The sequence below is a fragment of the Hirundo rustica genome, chromosome 3 (assembly GCF_015227805.2).
Source record: "Hirundo rustica isolate bHirRus1 chromosome 3, bHirRus1.pri.v3, whole genome shotgun sequence".
In the NCBI taxonomy this organism is placed as follows: Eukaryota; Metazoa; Chordata; class Aves; order Passeriformes; family Hirundinidae; genus Hirundo; species Hirundo rustica.
Genome location: NC_053452.1, coordinates 5,018,809 through 5,041,411, shown reverse-complemented (window position 1 = coordinate 5,041,411; position 22,603 = coordinate 5,018,809). Strand labels below are relative to the sequence as shown.

The 22,603-nt window shown below is 40.1% G+C and overlaps 1 protein-coding gene across 2 annotated transcripts in view; it reads left to right on the top strand.

Moving 5' to 3' along the window:
* The window catches only part of MACROD2 (mono-ADP ribosylhydrolase 2), an 843,060-nt gene that overhangs the window by 475,645 nt on the left and 344,812 nt on the right, over positions 1-22,603 (top strand). For both annotated transcript variants that reach the window (XM_058419895.1, XM_040059164.2), the window contains exon 6: positions 16,426-16,547. In XM_058419895.1, coding sequence (XP_058275878.1) covers positions 16,426-16,547 — 122 coding nt within the window. The remainder of the gene's footprint in view (positions 1-16,425; positions 16,548-22,603) is intronic.

The following is a 22,603-nucleotide window of genomic DNA, read 5'->3' as shown; positions in this document are numbered from 1 at the left end:
GTTAATCTAGGAACCCCTTCTGGTGCCACTTTGTTCTTTTACCTCGTAAGCATATTTTGAATTAATTGTGTTAAGTTTTTAAAGCACAACTGTTACTTGCCTTCTGATCAAAATGTCTGGTATATCTGAACTATTCACTCTGGGCCTCCAAGGAGATCTGCTGCTCTCAAATCCTTTCCAAAAGTGTCTTTGCTGCAGTACCTAGGCCAGGGTTAGGTATCATTTTTGCAGAGACCGCTCGCATCTAACAGCTGCAGCAAAGTAAACAGGTTATGCCATTTCCCTTATCTCCTCCTCCCGTGACTTCAGGACTGTGCTGGGCAGGAGGAAAGGGCAGTTTTTGGTGTCCTGGTTGGTGCCCTGGCTGAGATGTGCTAATTTAAACGTGCTGCACTTGACACAAAAGCAGGAGGTGGGGAAGTGAGGCATCCTGGCGTTCCTGTATCCTCACGTCTGAGCTGGTCTGCGACTGATCCAAAGTGACAGCAGCACGCTGAGCTGCTGCAACCTGTAACGAGCTCTCCCCGCTCCCCAGGGGCAATTCCGGCATGCTGAAGACAGCAGGACGCATCTCCAAGCTCCCTTTCCCTGAAAATGCTGCGTGGGGCGAAGACGGTGGCTCTGCAGCAGTACAAAAATGTTCTCTTTGTGGGAGGGATGGCCCTGGGGCAGCACTGCCTGCTGCTTTCCCTGCTGTTTCCCAGAGCCCTCGCTAAGCAGAGCACGTAGGGGAATTTAAGAATGAATCCCTGTGTGAAGGGGTTTTTTTTTGGTTTTTTTTTTGGTGGTTTTTTTTTGGTTTTTTTTTTTTTTTTTTTTTTTTTTTTTACCGCTTCTTTTGAAGTATTATCACTTACAAGAAGCCATTCAGGTTGTTGTGAATGTTTTTTTTTTTTTTTTTTTTTTTTTTAATGGGGATGTTGTAAAGACAGGGCTCCCCCATGGAATGAAGAATGAGCAATGTTGAAATAGTTCCCTGACAATGGGAATAGAGTGCCATTTTGAGAGATTTGAAGTGCTAAATAGGCAGCTGTTAATCCATAGCAAAATATGAAATTAATAAGACTCAAAGCATGAGGTACAGTTTTCCAGGTAATCATCATGCATTAAACTAAATTGTTATTATTTTATAATCCAAATGGGCCAGTATTTAACAGGGTTTTTTTCTACTGATATATACCTTTGGTAGTATTTTTTTAAAAAGACTGAGTAGAATCAAAAAAGTCTTGGGTTGGAAGGAAGGGACATTAAAGCCCATCTGGTTCCAATCCTCTTTCTGTGGGCAGGGGCGCCTTCCCCTACATCAGGTCACTCAGAGCCCCATCTAACCGGGCCTCGAGCACTTTCAGGGATGGTGCATCCACTTCTTTTCTGGGCAACCTCTGCCAATGCCTCACCACCCTCATAGGGAAGAAGTTTTTCCTGTTGTCTAATCTAAACCTATCCCTTCAGTTCATCAGCCATTCCCGATTGTCCTATCAGTCCTATGTGCCCACTTCAGGCTCTGGAAGTGATGCCTTGGGAAGGCTGACCTGGAACAGACACTGGGCAGAGGTAGAGGATAAAGTAGGTATTTATTGAAAGGTCTTTAGGATCCACCTTGGGCCAGGACAAGAGCCTGGCCAGGGCTACACTCAAGGTGGACCCAAAATGGTCACAAAATGGCTGAGCGGTCACAAAGTCTTACATTTTTGTAAGTTTTGGTCCGTTTGCATATTGGGGTTTAATTGTCCAATTACAGCCTCAGGTTGTGAGGTCTTATCCTTGTTTTCTCTCTTCAATTCACTGTTGTTTGTGCTGTTGGGCTGAAGGTTGTCCTTGGTCTTCAGCGGGAAAAGGATTTGTTTTGTCTACTCGTTCTGGGAAGAGAGCTTACTAACACTTAATATGTGGCTCAGAACTGCACTCCTGGGCAGCACAGAGTCTGAAAAACATGAAAGCTAAAACTTAAGGCATCAGAAAAGGCTGTAAGGTCTCCATAGAACCTTCTCCTCCCCAGGATGAGGAGCACCTTTCAGCCTGTCTTCAAAGAAGAGGTGCTCCAGCCCTCTGAGCATCTTCAAGGTCCTCCTCTGCACTCACCTCAGCATGTCCATGCTCCCATGTTGGGGCTCCAGATCTGGACACAGCACTGCAGGTGGGGTCACACCAGCATGGAGCAAAGGGCAGAATCCCCTCCTCACCTGCTGCCCACAGGGCTTTGAATGCTTCTCTGGTGGTTTCTGGGCTGCACTGAGTTTCTCCCACCCAATTCCTTCTCTGCAGGGTTGTTCTCATTCCATTCTCTGCCCAACCTGTACTTGTGCTTGGGGTTATGCTGACCTTTGTGCTGGAAATAAGTTTTTAGCAAATTGATATATTATTTAACATCTCCCTGATTACACTAATGTTATGTGAGCAAATAACATTATCCCCATCTCTGTACTGTCAGTATTCACACTTAAAGTGTGGACTTCTTTTGCATTTTTAAAAAATGAGCATTTTGTAATGTTGGAGTTCAGCATCTTTCGACTTCCCAATCAACCTCTATTTTATATTATTAAGGAGCTTCACTTCTAGAATTCAACTGATGCTTTTGTTCAAATTAGTGGTAAATTGTTTTCTACTAAGATCAGCAAACTATGAGAATAATTTTATTTGAATCTAAGTAGTCTTCCTGTTCAAGCACTATTGAAAGAAAACTTAAATCAGCATTCAAGTTACTATTCAGACTGGTTTTTTTAAGTGATGGTGCATTGTCTTGTCCTACTCATGTTGTGATGAGCATGTAGAATTATACCTTCTGGCATCTGTGGTTTGTACCACAGATAAATACAACTCTACCCTACTTGTTCATCAGCTGGTAATTGAGAACATCAGCAGTAGTTTCCATTTTAGTCCCAAGTTCCGACAGTTTTGTTTGTGGAGTTGGTGTTTTCTTTTTTTGCTTTGGTTTGAGGTGTTTTTTTTTGTGGTTGGGTGGGGTTTTTTGGGTTTTTTTTTTTGGGAGGGGGTGGTCTTTGTTTGTTTGTTTTTGGGTTTTTTTGGTTGTTGTTGTAGTTGTGGGGGTCTTTTTGTGTTGTTTTTGTTGTTGTTGTTGTTTGTTTTGTTTGTTTGTTTTGTGCATTTATTTTTGTTTTTTTCCTCCAGAATTTAGCTGAAGTGAACATGTATTACCTTAGCAATCCTATTTCAGGGGATGTTATTAGGGATTCCTTTTTCGTAGCATCAGTGTATTCTTCTTGGACCTGAACCCCAAGACTATTCAAGTAGTTTTTACAATCTGTTGTCCTGTAAAGTAATAAATAGCCCAAATTTTCTACACACTAATTAAAATTCCATTTCTCATGAATTCCTTAATTGAGAGCAAGTCATTATGTGCTTTGTTGATTCTTAAGTGCAAAGATAATTGCAATGGGCAGCATGAAAGTGGTTTGATTATTGCCTGTCGACTCTTGTGAATTCTAATAGGTCTAATTGCATAGCATCAATTCATCATCTTAGCATCACTTTTTATTATTAGCTCTCTGAATTGTAATGTGCTCATAAAGAAGTGTAGTAGTATATCAAGGATGACATGGTACCTGGCCTATTGTAATTTTCCTTCCTTTCCTAATGTTACTAGTGAAATTAGAAGTTTATTATGTGGTCCCCTTTTCCAGAAACTACTTCAGAATTTGTCTCCATGAAGAAAAGGATACTGTCTTCTTCTGAATTAGCATTTATAATTTCTCTGCTAAATGATAGTCCTATTTTTTTTTTTTTACTTTTCTAAATCATTCCCATAAATCCTGACCATAATGTGCTGGCTATGAAACATCTATCAAAAGCCTTATGACAGGGTCCTTTGTTATTGCTGAACATTATTTAAATTATGAGGACTCTAATGAGGTGAAGTTCCCAACAAAACTTCTGTTGGTTAAGAAGCAGGGGGGAAGGAGCACTTAGTTATTATTAGAATTTCATTCTGTGAAAATTTGGGAAGGATGATTTGTTTTGTGGGGTGTCCTTTGTTTTGTTTTGTTTTGTTTCTGGTTTGGTTTGTTTTTGTTTTGTTTGTTTGTTTGATTGGTTTTTTTTCGTTTTTTGTTTTGTTGTTGTTGTTGTTGTTGTTGGGTTTTTTTGTCCCTAAAGCCAAGGGTATCAGTCTAGACAATCTAGAAGATGGCTGAATATAACTAGAGAGGAACACACAATATTTTAGCTGAAGGTTATGAGGTTCTGGATCAGTAATTCTTAATAAGTTTTACTGCAAATATGCAGAAAAAATCCTAGCTTCCTAGAAAGATGAAGTTTCTACTAAGCCAAATATTTAAATTACAAACCATGAACACTGTCAGCACTAACATGGGGTAGAAGTTCCCTTTTGATTTTTTTTTTGAGGGTAAAAAGATGCCTTTGTGCTTACGTTAAAGCTTTGCCTTTTTCAAAAGCTTCAAAGCGTGGTGAAATCATCATCCGAGATTCCTCATCCTTGGCCTCTTCCATCTGGTACTATTTACAGACTTCTCAAACAACAGCCACCAACAACCAGTGCTGCAAAGGGATTTTTCCAAGTGGTGCAGCAGCCCAGGTGGGTTTTAGCACTTGACTGGGTAAATGGCACTGTTGAAGCAATTGGATTTACCTCTCTCAGCGTGTTGCTTTCAGGCCCAGCATCCACATTGAAAACACTCACATGTGTAAGGTCAGGCCATTTGGCAGGGTTAGTATCAAGCACTTGGTTTGCTTTGAAAAAGGAGAAAGTGCAGTGGTATCACAAGAACATGTGAAAGTACACATGTGTGTGTACTTTGATTTTTCTTTTCTGCCATCTTGCCCAACGTCTTTTTGCTTGCTTGGCTGGATGTTGCTCAGCTGGTAAGGTCAGCCAAGCGGTTTGCTGCTTCTCGTGCTCCGATTTCTGGCACTTTGTGAACAATGGGAGCTGACATCATTCTTGAAGCGATTGCTTTCACCGTGGAAATACCAGTTTGTCTTTCCCACAGCCCACGCAAGGGGAAACAGCGTGTGAAGTACGACTTTGCACATAGACTTCCAAAAAGTCCCTCTGATCCCCAGGCAGGTGTTCAAGCAGTAACGTGGTTTTGCAGACATTTCTTCTGGCTTGAAGGCATTGAATTTGTGGACACTGCAGATGGCAAAATAACCATTTTGCCTCAATAACAAGTGCACTAAAATTTGCAACTATTTTTCTCAATATGTTTTCCCAGAAACGAAGCAGTTCCCTTCAGCAAGGAACAGTCTTGGGTTTGGAAATGGCACGTGGTCCTGACACTTGTCACCCTCGCAAGTTTCGCCATCTCCCCATTAGTTTTTTGGGTGTTTTTTTTTTTTTTTTTTAAAAGGCATTGCTGCTATTTCTAGCCCCAGTGTTTCTGGTTCCCAGTTCTTAAACCCCAGTATCCCTTCTGAGTGACTTGAGTTGGAAATTTTCCACTGGTGATTATTGTACAGTGCTTGTGACAGGCTAATGGCATACTACAATATTACTGAGCGCACAGGTTGATTATATTTACATCTGTGTTTCCTTTACAGGAAGTCAAAGCTGAAGAATGTCCTTCAGCCGCTCTTTTAGCTCATTACATGACTTTCCAGAAGGTTGTTTAAGTACATTTTTCTCAATTGAGCTGAACAAGAGGTGACACCAGCGTTTCTCCAAGGGTTATTCCTAGTGACATTGACATGTAGAACATTAGCGGTGCAGTAAGCTTCAGCAAGTTGCTAACAGTTCACTTTGCAATACATTTTTTATCTTGGGAAGAAAAAGTAGCTTCCCTGTTTCTTATTTTGGTATGTTTGCTCGTGCTGAAAATTCAACTGTTTACAACTTTCACTGATGTAAAACACTTTCAAGATGTTTGTCAAAGCTTGTTTTTCACTTGAAACCACAGGAGCATTGCGTATCGTGTGAAATATCATACCACAGTTTTTGCTAAATGCCCTCGTTGGATGCATTTTGTGTTTGTACTTCTCTTTTTTTTTGTCTGCCAGCAATTCTGAACACGTTTGCTGGCGACTTTTAGCTCCTTTCCACCTCGGTGGTGCTTACCTGTGGTGTTGCTGAGCTGATCTGTGTTGTAGGCTGGCAGCCTCTGTACCCCAGCTGGCGAATAGCCTGGCTGAGCTGGTCACAGTCCATGGGAAGGTGTGTATGCCTTAATAAGAAATATTGCTCAGTTACATGTTGTATCACGAGCACAATCCAGAGAGTAAGCAGAGTAAAGGTGGAGTGGCATTTTCTTGTCATCTTCTGTTCTCTCCTTTTGGTATCTTTCTGAGCTGGAAGGCTGAAGAGATCAGATGATTTCCATGTGATGCTTGTGTTATCTGTGGAAGCTCAGTTCTGAAAGAAAACTGGTAAAAGCATTAAGGGCAGAACACCATGGCCAGGCACGGCCATATTCATTTCTTTGTCCCCTCACCTGCCGTGAGTCACATCTTGCTGCCCTGTCAGCGTGTGTGTAACAAAGTAGTGTTAGGCCAATTCTACCTCTGCTGTACCCCTGCTCTCCCAGGGAAAATGGCTGCTCTCAGTCTTGATTCAGGACTTATATTTACTTTAGTTCTGCTAAAACAGTAGTTGGATTTATTAACAATATAAATTAGCCTCTCATTTAGTTTGAAGTATTCAGAGAAGTAATAGCTCTTAATTACGAAGCATGCAGGTCACAGGGTTGAAGCACTGAAATTCTTCTCTAAATCAGTTATTTTTTTTCCCCTGTTCCATATCTATAGCATAGATAATCTGTCTATAGTCTGTACAGACACATGTCTTTCTATTTCCCTCCTCCCTCTAGGACCAGGCTTGCTTGTGCCCTGCCTCCATCATCTGCTGGGTTTTCTTTTAGGATGGATTGCAGAGCACTGGATTCCAAGTGCTAATATTTGTCTCATTGCCAGTGGATGAAACTAAACCATCTTTCAAACTAGAGAGCATCTCATGGTCAAAGGAATTTATCTTGGCATGTACAGCATTCTCACAACTCGCTGTCTGGAATACGTTGATATCAGGATGGTGCTTTACTGTGGTTTCAGCCAACCAAAATTAAAATACAGTTGATGATAGAAAGCGATTTTCTTCTAGGCAAGAAGTCTCATCCTATGGTTCAAAGAGCTGTCCAGTTATTTCACTTATCACACTTGTGTAAGGCAATTAAAGTGGCACTGCCAACTGGAAATCTAGTTGGCTTTTATAAATGAGTTGGGCTTGCTTTTGAGTGCTGCATCATAGGTTCCTCTTTCCATTGACTGTGTTTGACTGAGTTTGGGAGGGAGGTTTCAGTAGTAAATTTAATTTTTTCCTCTTTTTGTTGTTTTGTGATGGGCTCACAGATGTAGCGGGGCAACCATCTTTTAAGGAACTGACTGTAGACAAAGATTTGTTAAATGCAGCTTGCTGAAAGTACAGAAGATAAATGCTTAAGGTCAAGTAAATCAGAGACTATGTTTTTCTTGTGAAAGTAAAATGGTAGTAAAAGTGAGATTTTTCAGTAATGCCCTTTAAAAGATGAAATGGGAAGTGTGCATTCTTTCATCCTGGTGGCATGCTCTCATTTCCTTTTCTGGTGTTTGCTTCCTTGTTGCCTTTAAGCAGAAGTCTCAAGAGTTTCTGGGAGATTGCTCCCAAGCTTAGAAGCCGTTCGCCGGTTTGGAGCTATAATCACCGTGTTTATTGCTATGAGGAGAATACAGTATTCTGTGTAGAGTGGAGTCCTGTAGCACAGTTCAAATAAATCCTCAGCTCTGTCTTTAAACTGGGATTTATTGCATTTTAAAAAATATTTAATGATTTCGGTATTTTAGTTTCTAACCTCCTCCTCCATCTGCATGCACCTGGATTTGAGAGGTGATAAATGGTGCCAAGAGGCTGCACAAGGCTCTCCTATCTGTATTGCAAGAACTGTGTTGTATTGTTCGTGTCAAGGGAAATACTGAACTTTCCTTCTGTGGTTTCCAGTGTTCAAACTTGAAAGTTATTAAGGCTGATTTAGCTGCCACTGGTTTCTTTAGAAGATACATGGAGAACCTGTAATTTTTCATCCTTTTCTGTTTTTCTTAAGGAAGACATGCAAAATCCTTAGCAAAGCATCTAATTTCTGCTGTGAGGGATATGTAGATTAGAGAAGTGTCAAACAAAATAGATGTGCTCCAATTTGTGAGGTGAAAGAAGTATATTTATCCCCAAGAAATAGTACAGTAATAGTAAATTTATAAATAAATAAATAAATAAATACAGGAACTTTTTTTAATATACTACCCTTAAGGAATAGGTGCACAATTGAAGCGATGAATATAATAAATTTGCCTTTGAAACTCCTAAGTCATACTTTGCCTCTTGAATAAGCCAATAAAACTTCCTCTTAAGGAAACAATTCTTTTAGTCTTTTTAAAAACCTTTTTACCTGGGGTGATCAGATTAAAAATTTTGTATCCCTTCAATGGGCAGATAAAACCAGTGCTGGGAGTTTGCTCTCATTTCACCTGAGGTTATGCTGCTGCTAATTTGTGATTAAGGGTTGTTTAGTTTGGTCTTCTGAAAACTTCCAGCTATAATCACCAATCCTTTCAAATGAAGGTCAGTGTTTCGTAAGCTTTTATGCTAATATTCTCAAATTCTACATGAAGGACATAAAATTTGAGTTAAAAGTTGAATAAATTGAATAAGGGAAAGAAAGCCTTGAAGTATTGGCACAGTATCCAGGGATCTGCTTGTATTTAAGATCTCTCATGGCCATGGTTAACATAGCATGTTGGATTGTTTTTCTTGTTTCTTGGGATGTCTTCCTTTATTTTGATATCCCTACAATGAGCTTTACCAAATAATAAAGAGAATCTTAATAAGAAATGCTGGAAGTTATCAAAACAGAATTTTTAGGAAAAAAATCCTTAAAATAGGAAATAAAGAGCATTTGCTATGGCTTGTTGTTAAATTATCAGAGCACTTTGTAGCACTGTTCAGCACTCAGAGGAAAGCATAAGAAATTTTGTTCTGAAAATTAATCTTTTCTGGATAAAAGCAATTTATGTTTTATAGTGAGGCTGAGTGATGTTTTTTGTAGATTTTTTTTTTTTTTTTTTTTGGTGGATGGTTAGTTTGTTATGGTTTATTTTTGTTTTGTTTGGGGATTTTTGTTTTGTTTTGCTGTTTTTTATTTTCCCCATATCCTAAAGGGTGTATTTATGCTTTAATTGTGCAGCACCCCTGCAGAGGTAACTAAATTTACTTCAACAGAACTAGGCTGGACACTGAGACCAGGTGAAATGTGACAAGGGGGGTCCATGCTTTGAGAAGCTGAGAACATAAATTAGCTTATTTATGATTTCTGTGCCTCTATAATTAATCCAATTCCAAAACTAGAACTGAAGTTAACTTAATCCCCATTTGCATTTTTATGACTTGATTAGTGTTGCGTGGTTTTGGGGGCAATATTTGCAAGATTCTCTACTGAATTAAGAATGAAGTGGGATTAAATATCCCTTGAATTTACGTGGCTGTTATTATATCCTTCACCAGGCTGTGGATTTTGGTGGAAAATTTTTATGGAGTGGTAGACTGAAACTCTGTCTTAATGTCTGGAGAGTAAATACTCTCAGTTTAGGGCAAGCAAGTTTATTTTTGAGTGTTGAAAAGCCTTTTCAAATTATTTAAACCCAAACTCACTCACAAACATCTTTTGCTGTTCAATATAGTGAAAATAGAGAATCTTTGTGGCTCATGCTTTCCTGTGTGTAGCAAACATTAACAAAAAGACATTTCAGGACTTTTTTGTCCATAGCACCGTCCACTTATGAACAATAACAGTGAAAGGTGGCGAGCATTGCTTGGGCCAAGGGGGTCACTTGGTGTGTATTTTCATGAGCTCCTCCGCTGCTACAGCAGAGTGAAGTTTCCTCTAGTATGTGAACAAAATCTGCTTGGGGCAGCACAGTTTCATCTCTTCTGGTTTTCCTAGGTATATTTAGGTCTTTTTTTGGGTAGGAAGGTAGGGAGCGAGGATAACATTTGAGCGTTCCTGCTGCAAATCCTTCCAGCAGAGATTAAAAAAGAAACCAGGAATGACAAGTTGTGAATGCCATAACTTCGTGTTCAGTCTTGTCATGTTCATTTCACGTTCACTCGTATCACACTCTGAATATCCCAAGTAGAGCCGCTGCCTTTTAGCTTTACACGTAGGCAATTATTTCCGTGGAAGTTACTGGCCCGTCTGTCTAGCCGCTGCCTTGACATCTGTCATCGTGGCGCTAAATTGCTTTGTAAAACCTATTACTTTGGGATACATAGTGTCTCTTAATTGCACCGCTTGCTCCTCCTGCCTGAACAGAGCCTACTTTTGTTCCCGCCGTTAATGGTGAGGCCCTGACGGCGGGGCGATGCTGGAAATTCATTGATGGGAGGGGAACTGCTCTGGGATTACACAGACATACTTGGGCCTTGTATTTTATGACAAGCACGAGTGCCAAAAAGGCTTGGGCTTTGACTTGTGTGACTTAATTCTCTGGCTGGCTGTCGAGGCAGCGGTGGGACCATGGCAAACAAGCTCTCTGTGTTTTTCAGCCTCCCACAGATGCCGAGCGGTCGCTCCCTGCTAAATGCAGGCTATTGAGTGCAACCTTCTGCAGCTCCCCAAAGGGTCTCTCAGACTCAGCAAATCCCCTGCCTCTCCCTTTGGGAATATTGTTTTCTGGCTGTCTGTGCTGTCTTGTAGTCAGGATATACGTCCAACCCACAATGAGGGATGCTGGTTAATAATTTACAGTAAATATATTCTTTACCTTTCCTTGGCAGACAATGCCATTTAGGTGAAAAATGGCTTAAATATTTCACACAAATGACTTCTAGATATCGTGGCTTTTGCAGCTAGTGAAACATTTTTTTTGTGTTCACCCAAAACAGCTAATTAATCACTGAGGGCAGTTATAAAAGGTACAAAGTTCAGATCAAGCAGTGCTTCTTGCCCCAAGCCTGAAAACCTGAGACTGACTCTTTAACTGCTCATAAACACAATATATACCTATACAAAGCAGAGAAATGCTTTTGAACTTAGGAGTTGTTTTGAATGTAATCACATACAGAATTCAGTGATTTATATAAGATGTCTTAACATTTGTAATATTCAGCTCTGCTAAATCTACTTTTGGAGACACACAGTTAGACTGCGGTCCTGTGGGATTCATTTCAGCCGAACTTAAAATTAACAGTTGTTTCTTGCACACTGAAATTGCACTTTTTATGTGCAAGTGGGTGTAGCTAGAAATAGAAAATGAAAAAGCTGAGCACTTTGTATACCAAAGTAATAGGCTGCTCACATTCCTGGAGAATAGGTATGAATATCTCGAGGTAATTTCCATTTTCCACCAACTGAACCTCAGCTATTCCTTTTCATCACCAATACGGTGGGTGCTTATTGTGTAAATCAGTGGATAATATCTACAAATGGAGCCCTTAGTACCCTGAATTTTTACCTTTTTTTAAAAAAAAAAAAAAAAAAAAAAAAAATCAGTGGCGCATGCAGTGTGGTACCTTCCTCCTTGAAATTCATATGGTTCGTTCTGTGAGTGACAGGGTACAACTTCATTAATTGAATTATATAATTTGAATTATATATTCAACATGCAGTTGGCTGGATGGGCAGATTATGGCTATGAATGTGTAAATGGGGTGAATGAGAGAAATATGTAATTGATTCTGGCTGTGGTTCCTTAAGAGTGTGCATGCACCACACTCACATCTGTAAGGGAAGGAATGAGAGAAACTTACTTGTATTTTTTTAGTTGTTGGGAAAAGCTTGCTGTGCTATTATTTTTGCCATCTTGTTTCACATTTTCAAGGAACAAGGGCAGTGTAATTTACATTGTGAGTATTTTACGTCAGTCCTTCTGGTTGGTTTTTGAAGCACAGTCACTTCTCTTCACCCTTTTCAACTGGAAGTCGTGCTTCATCCTTGCCCTTGCTGCTCTGCCCTTTCTCCACAGCAACACAGTTAAAAACTTACGTGAGAAAACAGCAAGTTTAAGGTGTGTGGATTGACTTTTTTTTAAGAAAAAGACCTGAGAAAAGAAGCCTCATTGGCCCTTTTATGCATAAAGTTTCTGCTTTACAGCAGTTGTAGTTTTGTTTCTGAATATCTCCTTTCCTTATAAACACTGTTTTAAACCAACAATTCCATTAGCATTAAAAGCAATTTGATCCATTGTTGTGGCCTGAGTCCCAGATAAGGATGTACCTTCCTTGAGGGCTCCTCCACCTCAATGTACTATTAAAAATGTAAGCAAACATCTCTGCTCTGTGTACACAAAGTGATTTATGTACCCAGGGATTGCAGCTTTCTTTAATGAAGTTTTCTATCAGTGCACTTGGCTAGAAGACTGGCCACGGTAAATCAGCAACTTCACAGCAGTGCTGGCAGCTCCTTTTGACATAAAAGTCAAAATACTACAGGTGGTCAGTGTGGCATTCTCTGAGTGATGACTGTTCCATTTTTTGACCTGTTTACTTTGTTATGAAGATCAAAAAACCTGTGTTTTGGTTTTTGGGAAATGTTTGCATCCCTCACGCCTGTTCGGCTTCACTGAGGCGTGCTCGGACCCCAAGGGGTGCAGATGCTACAAGAGCGAACAGAAGCCAGCTTTTCCAGCCAAACTAAATCTCTTTGGAGTTTCTCTAGATTTTCTCCAGTTTACAAGTCTTTAGGTGGTGAGACCACTTCTGTTTCATGCCATTGTGTCCACAGTGTGCCTTCAGACCACGGTCATGCCCATCCCCACTGCCTCGCTGCTGCAGTCGGTTTGCCTTCTCTAATTCATTCCTGTGACAGTCCTTTACTGCTGTGTTTTCCTTCAGAAAGCCCATGCTCTTCCCCAGGATGGATCTTTGTTCTGGCTGGGTGTGGAAGGTGCCAGCTAGGGCTCGCACATCCATGGTTGTCCTTGCCAGTGGTCCTGGAAGTTTACACGTGAGGCTGGCTGCCGTAGTGGGTGGCCAGAACAGCGGGACAGCAGTTCTGCTTGAATTTTCTGGTGGACAAATGCTCGTAGACATCCCCTATGGCACATACTCCTCCATCTCTCTGCAGGGGATAATATGTGAGCAGAAAGGAAACTTTATTGTCACAGACAAGCTTGAAGCTTGACAGTCTTTGTTGATGTATTAAAAATAAATGATGCTGCTTCAGCCTGTGAAGTCTGATTTTTCAGGTAGTAACTGCATGGATTGAAGGAGGGGGAAGAGCTGTTTTGTTTTCTGGTTTGTTGCCTTTATGCCTGTATAATCTCAAAGGATCTTGCCCTCCTGCAAACTTCAAGGTATTTTGGAACAGCTTGAGCAGAATAACATGTAGTTTAGGAAATGTATGTATACACTGATTTTCTTGACAATGTAAAACAATAAAATTATTACTTCTCTGTTTGTCTGCTGACCATAAAGCACTGGCATATTAGTAAGGCTGATCTGCAAATAAAATTTTTATCATGTGTTTCAGAATAATAACGGCCCTAAGAAAAGGATTTCTTTGCCAATAATATGCTGTAAACAATTACAATAGTTGTGATATTTTATAAACCAGTTCATAGAATCAGAATGCTTTGGGTTGGAAGCGACCTTAAACATCATCTAATTCCAAAGCCCGTGCCATAGGATGTCTCCCATTGGATTGGGTTGGTCAGGGCCTGTTTAATTCATAATCAACTTTTGTGTCCTGCCCACCTATGATGGACTTGGGAAAATTTAACCATAAAAGCTAATAACTGCATTAAAGGTTACATATTTACATGGAGCATCTGGTGAGGCAATACAGCATTGCTGACAAGTTGCTATGAAAATGCTAAACTGGGAATTCTGAAAAAAAAGTTGACAAAAACATTTTGCATTTATTGAGCAGAGGTTCAAAACTAGTGTTCAATAATGAAAGAATAAAGGAATGGAGCTAAAGATTTAGTGAGTGAAATGCATCTAGAAATTATCCTGTGGGAGTTTTATACAGAAAGACCCTGGCAAGAATTTGGTACTTGATCTGCTTCCCAAAACTCCTCCTTACCTTCAAGTAAGCAGTGAATAATTTAAGCCATTATACTTCACATTTCGTGTTGAAATGCAAGAAACTCAGCCTTAGCTGAAAAGAGGAAATGTTTATGATTCTTTTCTTATTCATCCTTTACACATTCTTTTTAAGTTGGTTTTATAGTTGTCCCTTTATTTGGTTGTTGGCTGCTGGGTATTTTGGATTTGAAATTCATCATGATAACTCTGATCTTGGTGTCTGTAAATATAAAGGGAACTTGACTGAGATGAGATTGATGAATTTATTCCTTTCCCTGTGGAATCATAGAATTATTTAGGTGGGAAAAGACCTCTAAGGTCATGGAGTTGATCCGGTAACCCAGGCTGCCAAGTCCACTGTTAAATCGTGTCTCTGGCTCAGTAATTGAAATTCACCTGCTGTAAAATAAAAAACAAAGGAAAAAAGTCAAGAAGTTTGGTTTTTTTCCTTTGTCTGAGGTTGCCAGCACTTCCAAACAGAAATGTTCTGTGGAAAGTTCCAACCTCCAGTAAACTGCTATAGCCATGAACAGAAATTACAGTCTTTGGTAATGGAAGTACTCGCACAACCTCATCTCTGCGCACAGGTGCAAATGTTAAACCAGCTCTTTCCCTTTTCCAAGGCCTTTCTTAACAGTTCTCAGTTTATGATAGTAGCTAAAACACGTGTAAGAGTATAACTCTTTTCTGCACTCACAGGTTGTTTTAGTGACCTGCTGTCATCCTGCTTGTCAGTGGATTAAGGCTCAGCACCTGCTTGATGGCTCAGTTGTGGGGAGGGTTCTCCAGAGTCGCTATCTGGCAGCTGTGACATTCGACAGAAATTATCCAATCTGCCCATCTTGCTCCCACAACTGGAGAAAATTACTGTGATCAAAATGGAAAGAAGAGTTCTCAACCTTTTATTTGCTTCCCAGGAGGGGGCGTTTTCTGAAGCAGTTGGGAAGTTTAGCTGTTGTAGGTTTCAGTTTCCATCACAGCGGGTTCCTCAGGGTTTTCTGAGCGCTGGGAATCAGATGTGTTTTTATTTCCTGTTTTATCAATACTTTGTGGCTAATGTATAGGAAAGATTTTGAATTTTTCAGAGCAGACAGCATAAAAGCCGCATTTCAGGTAGCAGAAAGCAGGACTTGACAGATGATGTCTGAGTTTAAAAAAAAAAGACAGTCTACATTTTAATATTAGTTTGTCCATTTTCTCTTACACTTTGGCATATGTGGGATGGAAATCATCAAAACCAGCTTGGACAAATAATAATGGTGTTAATTCTGTAGGATTTGTGAGTAAATTAAAATATTCTGGAGTGCAGCAACAGCAGATGTTTCTTGGAAACCTGACCCATATGGGACAGAAACACAACCTAAAAAGGGACCAGCAGTACTGCAGTTGAAAGCGTTGGGATAATCCCTGTTTGTGCAACATGGAAAATAAAAAATGAATAGTGCCACTGCTTGTTTCTGCTATACATTGTGGGAAATTATAAAGAAAGGCAAATAAAAATGTACGTCTGCCACCATAACTCATTTTATTATGCTCACATATGCTGTAGAAGAATGACATGTAAAATGTAAATGTGCTTCCATAATAATTGGGGGGATAGGAAGGAGGGAGATTAAAAAATAAATAAATAAATCACAGTACCTTTTAATTTGTAGATTCCTTTTCAATGTTTTTTTTTTTACTCCAGGCTCTTAAATTCATTTTTCTTACAGCACTTTAGAGACTTTGATTGATTGCATCATCTGATTTTGATGATTCCAGAGGCATCATACCTAAGATGACTGTGCTTTCTCTTTTTGCTCGTTACAAATTTCTTCAAACAGAATATTTTGTTTTATTGCGTGGCATCTCCATCTGCTCTGATGTGAGAGGAAGGCATGTTTTTTGAATAACCAACACATTCCTAACTTTCCTTCTTTTCAAATGGCTGCTGAGGAAAAACAGAGATGACCTGTGTAACATCAGTGACATGTGCATCATGTATTACCTGTGCCAGCAATGTGCTGAAGTTCTGAACTTTCCCAGCAAGTGGGCTTGGAGGAGCGAGAACAACAGTTTCAAAGTTCTGCAGTATTTACAGTTCTGGAGCTGTAGATTTAGAGGATTTGTGCAAACATTTCATCTCTCCTGTGTGTGCATTGCAGTAGACACGTAACAAGCAATCACTGTATCTTTCTCATTTCCTCCTTTAGTCCAAATTCTTCAAGATTTAACCTTTTACTGATTTAGGTTTAGTTATTGCACGTGTAGATTATGATGTGTTTTCCAGCTGAATACATTTGCTTGCATTGTTTTTCCTACCTTTGCATGTAGCTACGATGCCAGATTGGATTTACGTGCTATACAGCAGCATCTTTAATGTTCCTTCATCTTCTTCTTTTCTTTTTTTTTTTTTTAATTCACTGCAGATGTGATCCACACTGTTGGGCCGATTGCAAGAGGCCATCTCACCGAAACTCATAAAGAAAACTTAGAAAGTTGCTATAAGTCTTCTCTGAAACTGGCAAAAGAACACAACATCAGATCAATCGTAAGTGTTGTGGGAGAACACGTCATTGCTTTTTTCCAGTTTGGGTCTTACTTTCCTTGACGTAGAATAATTATGATTGCAAGCTTCCGGATACATTTCTTGCTCTTTGTGCTGTGAAAACCCCCCAAATTAAACACGATTTGGCCAAAACAACTGCTAGATGAAAGGGGTGAGCCTGCTTTAGGAGTTAGGGAAAGCGTGCCTGGTAGTAGGAGCGCAAGCAGCTGTCTCATTAAAGAAGGGAGGAAGCTGATCCCATGGCTCATTCTTATACTGTATTATTTATTTTAAAAAACCTAGGAAACCGCTGGTCAGGAGGATCATGCATTATAGGCTCCTAAATCGCTGAGAAGTGATTAATTTGTTGCTCATTCTACCCATTAGTATTTCTTCCTGAAAATAAGGGTATTGGTCAGTTGTCATTGGTTTTAGCACCCTCTCACCAAAATCAATCATAAAATAGCCTATTTTATGATATTTCATTGAACCTATAAAGTTTATTGAACTTGAAATACGTGGTACAGTTTTATACCCCAAAAGGAGCTTTTCCAGCTCCAGAGTTTTAATTCTGTAGCTCACGCAGTTGCAGCTTAAGTCTTCACATATGCAGAGGTCAGTTCCTTGTAGGTTTGAGAAAGAATTTGTGTTCTGAGTCTGACTTCACACTTTTGGGGTCATTTTGGCTGGTTATACGATAGCACATATGTTTGGCAACTTAAAATGCAAACATACAATCTTAAAAAAGTGTTAGCTGAGCCAATGGTGTTATATGAGGATGTAATATTCAGTAAGGGGAAGCTATTAACGCTTAAATATCACCAATGGAAAACAAAGCTTTTTGGGGAGAGGGGCAGGACAGTTTGCAGGGCTTTGAACTGAAGTTAGGTCTGTTCTTCAGAGGCAGACCTGATGAATATCATTTATTTCTTTCTTTTTGGTGAGAGTTCTGCTCTTCAGCACTTTTTGTGCTCATGGCATCCTCTCTCTGCTTCTCAAAATGGTGCCCAGCAAACCCTCATTTTGCCATTATACAAACCACTGTGGGGGTCTTTTTGTTGTTTTTTTTTTTTTAATTTTAGTCATAAAAATTAGTGCTGGAAACAATCTTGGGTTGGTGGGCATGTTTTGAGCCCCTCTCTGGTGGTGTTTGAACACTGAAGGATGTTTGTGTCCTGCTGTGATTCTCATTGGAGCCAGTAAGAGCTTTGCTCCTACATCCATCCTTGTTTCTGCCTGTTCTGGGCAATTACAGGCTTTGGGGGGCATTCAGGTTAGTGTAAATAAGGTTCTTAATATCATTTGGGAAAAAAGAAAATAGAATAATGGTTATGAAAGGATGTAAAAAAAAGAGTATTGAAATAACAAAGGAAAAACTTGAGTGGGCATTCGTCAATGCAGGTAATGCTCGGACTCTGCAGGGAGTCTGTAATTTTTAGGGCATTGTAGGTGGTAGCATGGTGTTTTAACATGGAATAATAAAAAGGGATTGTACACATGGAAACTGGCCTGATATTTCATGAAAACTGGCCTGATATCTTAATGAGAAAAGATAACCACAGGAGGAATCATCCACAGGTTATTTCCTTGCTGGTTAAGAGTTGTTGACCATGCACCTGTTTGAGATAAAAAATGCTCAGCACCCAGACTGGCAGAACACAGCTGCACAAACTGAACAGGAGCCAAGAGCCATTCATTCATAGCAGCATTTAGAAGCTTAGCAAGCAATATGGATTTTAAAGTCCACATGACAGATCACGGACCCTTTTGAAAAGCCCTAAGCCCGGTGATTTCGGTGACGCCTTGGGGAAGCGAAGGCCACTCGAGTGCCTGTGCTAATGAACAAATCAAGCCTGGAGAAATGTAAAATGTACAATTCATTCAATTAGAGAGCAGTCCAGATTACTGCGAGTCCAAAGGAAAAGAGTGCAAAGTGTAAGTGGGTTTCACAAGATCCAGTACTGCAGGTGTAGAAGGAAGGGAAAGAAAGTGAGTTAAAATATCTACAGGTTTCTGAGGCTTGCAGACACCCAGAGAGAGGGAGCAAAGGATTAAAATTGACTGAAATGGACAACATTTGAGTGTAGATTGGGTTATGGCAACAGAAATATTTGCAGTACGAAGAAGATAGGCAAAAACTGGTGGGGCAAAAAGGTTACCTGTGTAAAATAAGGAAGAAAAAATCAGCTGTGCCAATGGATGGCCTATTTTGATTGCTTCTTTAACAAGAAGATGAAATAAGAGTGTGAAGGAGAAAAGCAATGAATTTTAAAGCAGATAATGAGGAAAAGGAGGAAAAGCCATATGTTAATGGCAGATAAATAAATAGGTATTGGCGATAGCAAGTTGCAGTGTGCTAAAAGAATTAACTAAACCAGAGAGCATCGGTGCACTAGCAATTGTAATAACTGGCAGGAAGACATTAGCTTGTAACAGCACAGATCTGTTACCTTCAGAACAGAAAGGGCAAGTCTGGAAATTATTGCAAAAAGAGAAAAAAGCCCCACCACAATTGAAAGTATTTTGAGTGTGAATTGTGTCAAAGGAGTTAGAATTGCTGCAGGCATTATGAATCAAGAGTGATGATGAATGGCAATGTATTGAGCTGGACCAAAGCACGCAGGGTGACTCAGGGTGCACCACTAAACACAGTTCAATTTAACATCTTAATGATTTTTGAAGAGTACATAAACACCTCATTAATTACATTTACAAATGATACTACGATAGGCAGCATTGCAACCGCTGGAAAAGGACAGAGATATATGATAACAATTGATCAGAGACTGTGGATATAACCTCATCAGCATCCACTCCAGTACCAGAAGGGAGGTTCTGCCTTTGTTGCAATGGAAGAGAGGTCAGAAATGTAGCTGACAGCTACAGCAGAACTCAGCACAGGAAACGATGGAGTAGCATCTGGTGGGGAAAAATAACCCAGTTCACAAACAGTCAAAGTCAGAAAACCAGCAGAATGAGGAAATGGTCTTGAATAATAAGTCTCAAATTAGATGTACTTAAAACAGTTTCTTGCTTGAAATACTTTCACTATTACATATTGTTGATCTGCCTCTGGAGAAATGATGGATTGCCACAGGGATTGTATTTCAGTTCCAAGTGGACTGGGGAGAAGAGGAATAGGGTTCAAAATTGACCCAAACTCTCTTATACATATGTGTATGTCATTGTTTTACACACAGGAAGGGAAGCAGTGGCCTTGAAATACTGTGTAAATTCTGAGATGCAGCTTTATGGAGGGGAGGAGAGAACAATGTCATCATCTATGTGACAACAGGGCAATTATGTGGTGTGGCTGACAGTAATTTAGGTTGCATTGACATCCAAGGTGTCCAGGCATGGATCAGAACAACTCTGGCTAACTCCGAAGGGAGCACTGATAGCTCATCTGAACAGGTTATTATCTTGGTGTCTTTAAAAAAAAAAAAAAAAAAAAAAAAAGAAATACGGGTACAACTGAAAATGAGATGAGGAAATGTAATGAAATGCTTGTCAGAATGATTGCCAAGGTTCATAATCCACCAGCAGCCCAGCCGTGGGTGAGGATCTGCATAGCCATTAAGGCAGGAAGAAAAGCCTCAGGAACAAATTTGATCATCCTCAGGACTGCTCAGAGAAATCACACAGCCCCTGACATTTGTCTCCTGAGCCTGTTTTCTGAAAGGTTTTATATTCAATATGAGGTTTCAAATGCCCTATCAGCTATTTTGTACAGAGTTAGCCTCTCTCAGGTCATCTGCTCCATCTGCCTCCCAGGTTACCGGAGTCTGTGTTAGCGTGTCCTTGTCATCTTGCATTCCCAAATCCACGCCTTGCTTTTTTCCTCAGCGCTTGTTTGTGTAGCTGTGCTCCCTCTAGGACACTTGTGCTGCTGTCTGACTATTTGTGTGGTCAGGGGGAACCTTTTGTGTTGGATGAGTCTTATTTATATAATCCTCTGTCTGGAGAAAGAGGATACTTGAGACAGGTTTGTGTTTATCTCCACTTAAGTTGGTACAGCTGAATGGGAGGGAAAAAAATATTTAAGGCAATTCAAAGAGAGTAAGTAGTTGGTGTTTGGGTAAATTAATTTTCTGAAATGTTCAGAATAATCTCTTAATAGTAAAAAAAAAAAAATAGTATTTTGATGTTGGTCTCTTTTGCACAGTACTAGGGATTGCTATCATGCATCAGTCAAATCTCTGCTGCCTGAAACACTGGAAATACCTAATAGGCACTAAATCTTTACTGAAAGAAGTTACAGTAAAAAATCAATGTAATAAGTGCTTTTCCCCCCTGTTTTTCTGCACTGGTATTCTAAATAAGGAGTCTTACAGGCCAATTAATTGTAAGGTTAGCAGGCAGAGTGGGGGAGTTGTAATCACTGTTTTCAGATTTTAAATTGGTCCCCTGTTTACGCAGTCTTTGAAATTATTTACTCTGCACGCTCTAAGTTTTTCATGGGACCTCTCATCCTGCTTTTCCTTGCCTGCACTTCTTTGAAGCCATCTGATACCCTGGAAGCTTTCTGAACATCAAACACTTCCCTTCCACCTATTTCATTCAGATTTAGCTTGTGGTTAAAAAAATTTCAATCAGCTGCTGTCAGTCAGAGCCAGGAGTGCAGTTAGATGGGAACTTTATGAACTGCTCAGAAAATATATATATAAAAAAAAAGATGGTGTGTGTTGCTGTGGGTGGGATCCAAGCCAGAGGAGCTGCAGTGTGTTTGCAGAGAAGGGAAATTGATGCTGGTCCCCGACTCAGGAGGCAGGGCAGGCTTTCTCCACAATGGTTAAGGAAATGGGGGAGTTCTGTTTGGGACTACAACTCTGCTGTTGTTCAGCGCTGTGTGTGCAATTGCAGTCTTCAGGAACACTTCGTGTTGGCAGGGGGGGAATTGTAAAGCTTTAACAAGAAGCATTTCTTTAGCCTGCACCCTCTGACCTCCACCTCGAGGGAGAATTACAGGGGACCAGAGAGGGCGGGAGGAAATCCTCTAAGAATGTGGCTTTTTGAGTTGCAAAAGGAGCTCTGCTTATCACCAACTAATGTATTAATGACATTTTATTCAAAATGCAGCATTTTTTGCCTGTTGGTCCCCTAGAGTCAGGTAGGGAAGAGTTCATGCTGTTACTAGATGAGCTTGGCGTGGCATTAAAAAAAAAAACACCACCCCAAAAGAGATCTGTCTCTTTCTGCCTGGGTGTTTGTGCTGTGGCTGCAGAAAGTTTTCCTGCTCCAGGGAAAACCTCTTAGCTGGGCTTCTCAGAACAAGCACGCTGCCGCTGCTGTCTGAAGTACATAAAAAGGCAAAAGGGCATCTGGAAATAGCAGTGAGAGCGTCTGTTCAGGGGCTGGCTTGCTCATCATCAGGTCGAGTGGAAAAGCCATGGCTTGGTGGTGGGATGGCCAGTGACCTGTGATGATGGGATATTAACTGGGAGAGTAGGTTGTGTCTTTGGGCTCTGGATAAAGCGTGTCCCTCCTGTGCACACAGCTTGTGCTGCGTTTTTGGGGAGCTTTTTGACAAAAGTCTGTTAAATAGGATCAGGACGTGCTTTTTGAAGACTTTCTGTGCATTTGCAGGGGCTTTAAAATTTGAGTATTTGGGGCTTCGTTAGATCATTTATAGTTAAGTTAATCTATAGGGAATTTCAACTCATCCCCCCCCCCTTTTTTTTTTTTTTTGTAAACAAAGTTTATATAATTATATTTTGTCTGATTGGTAGAGTTAATACAATCACTACTTCAACTTGTTTGTGCAGAAACCCAGCTTGATAATTATTCAGAGCAGCATATAAAAATACATCAGGAAGGGTACCTGCCACTTACCTGTTTGTAGTACTTGAGAAACAAACAAATTTTTTTCATTGTCTAAAATACTTTTAGGGATTTTAAAAATGGGTATGCACCAGTATTCTTGGTACTTGTATCCACTTTGAAAAGGAAGCTGTACTTCTGCTAGGCTGCACAGTTTCACTGAACTCCGCTTGAGTGGAGGCACCTTTAGCCTCTGTGATGCCTGAATCTTCAATTATAACTCATAGGCTGCAATTTTC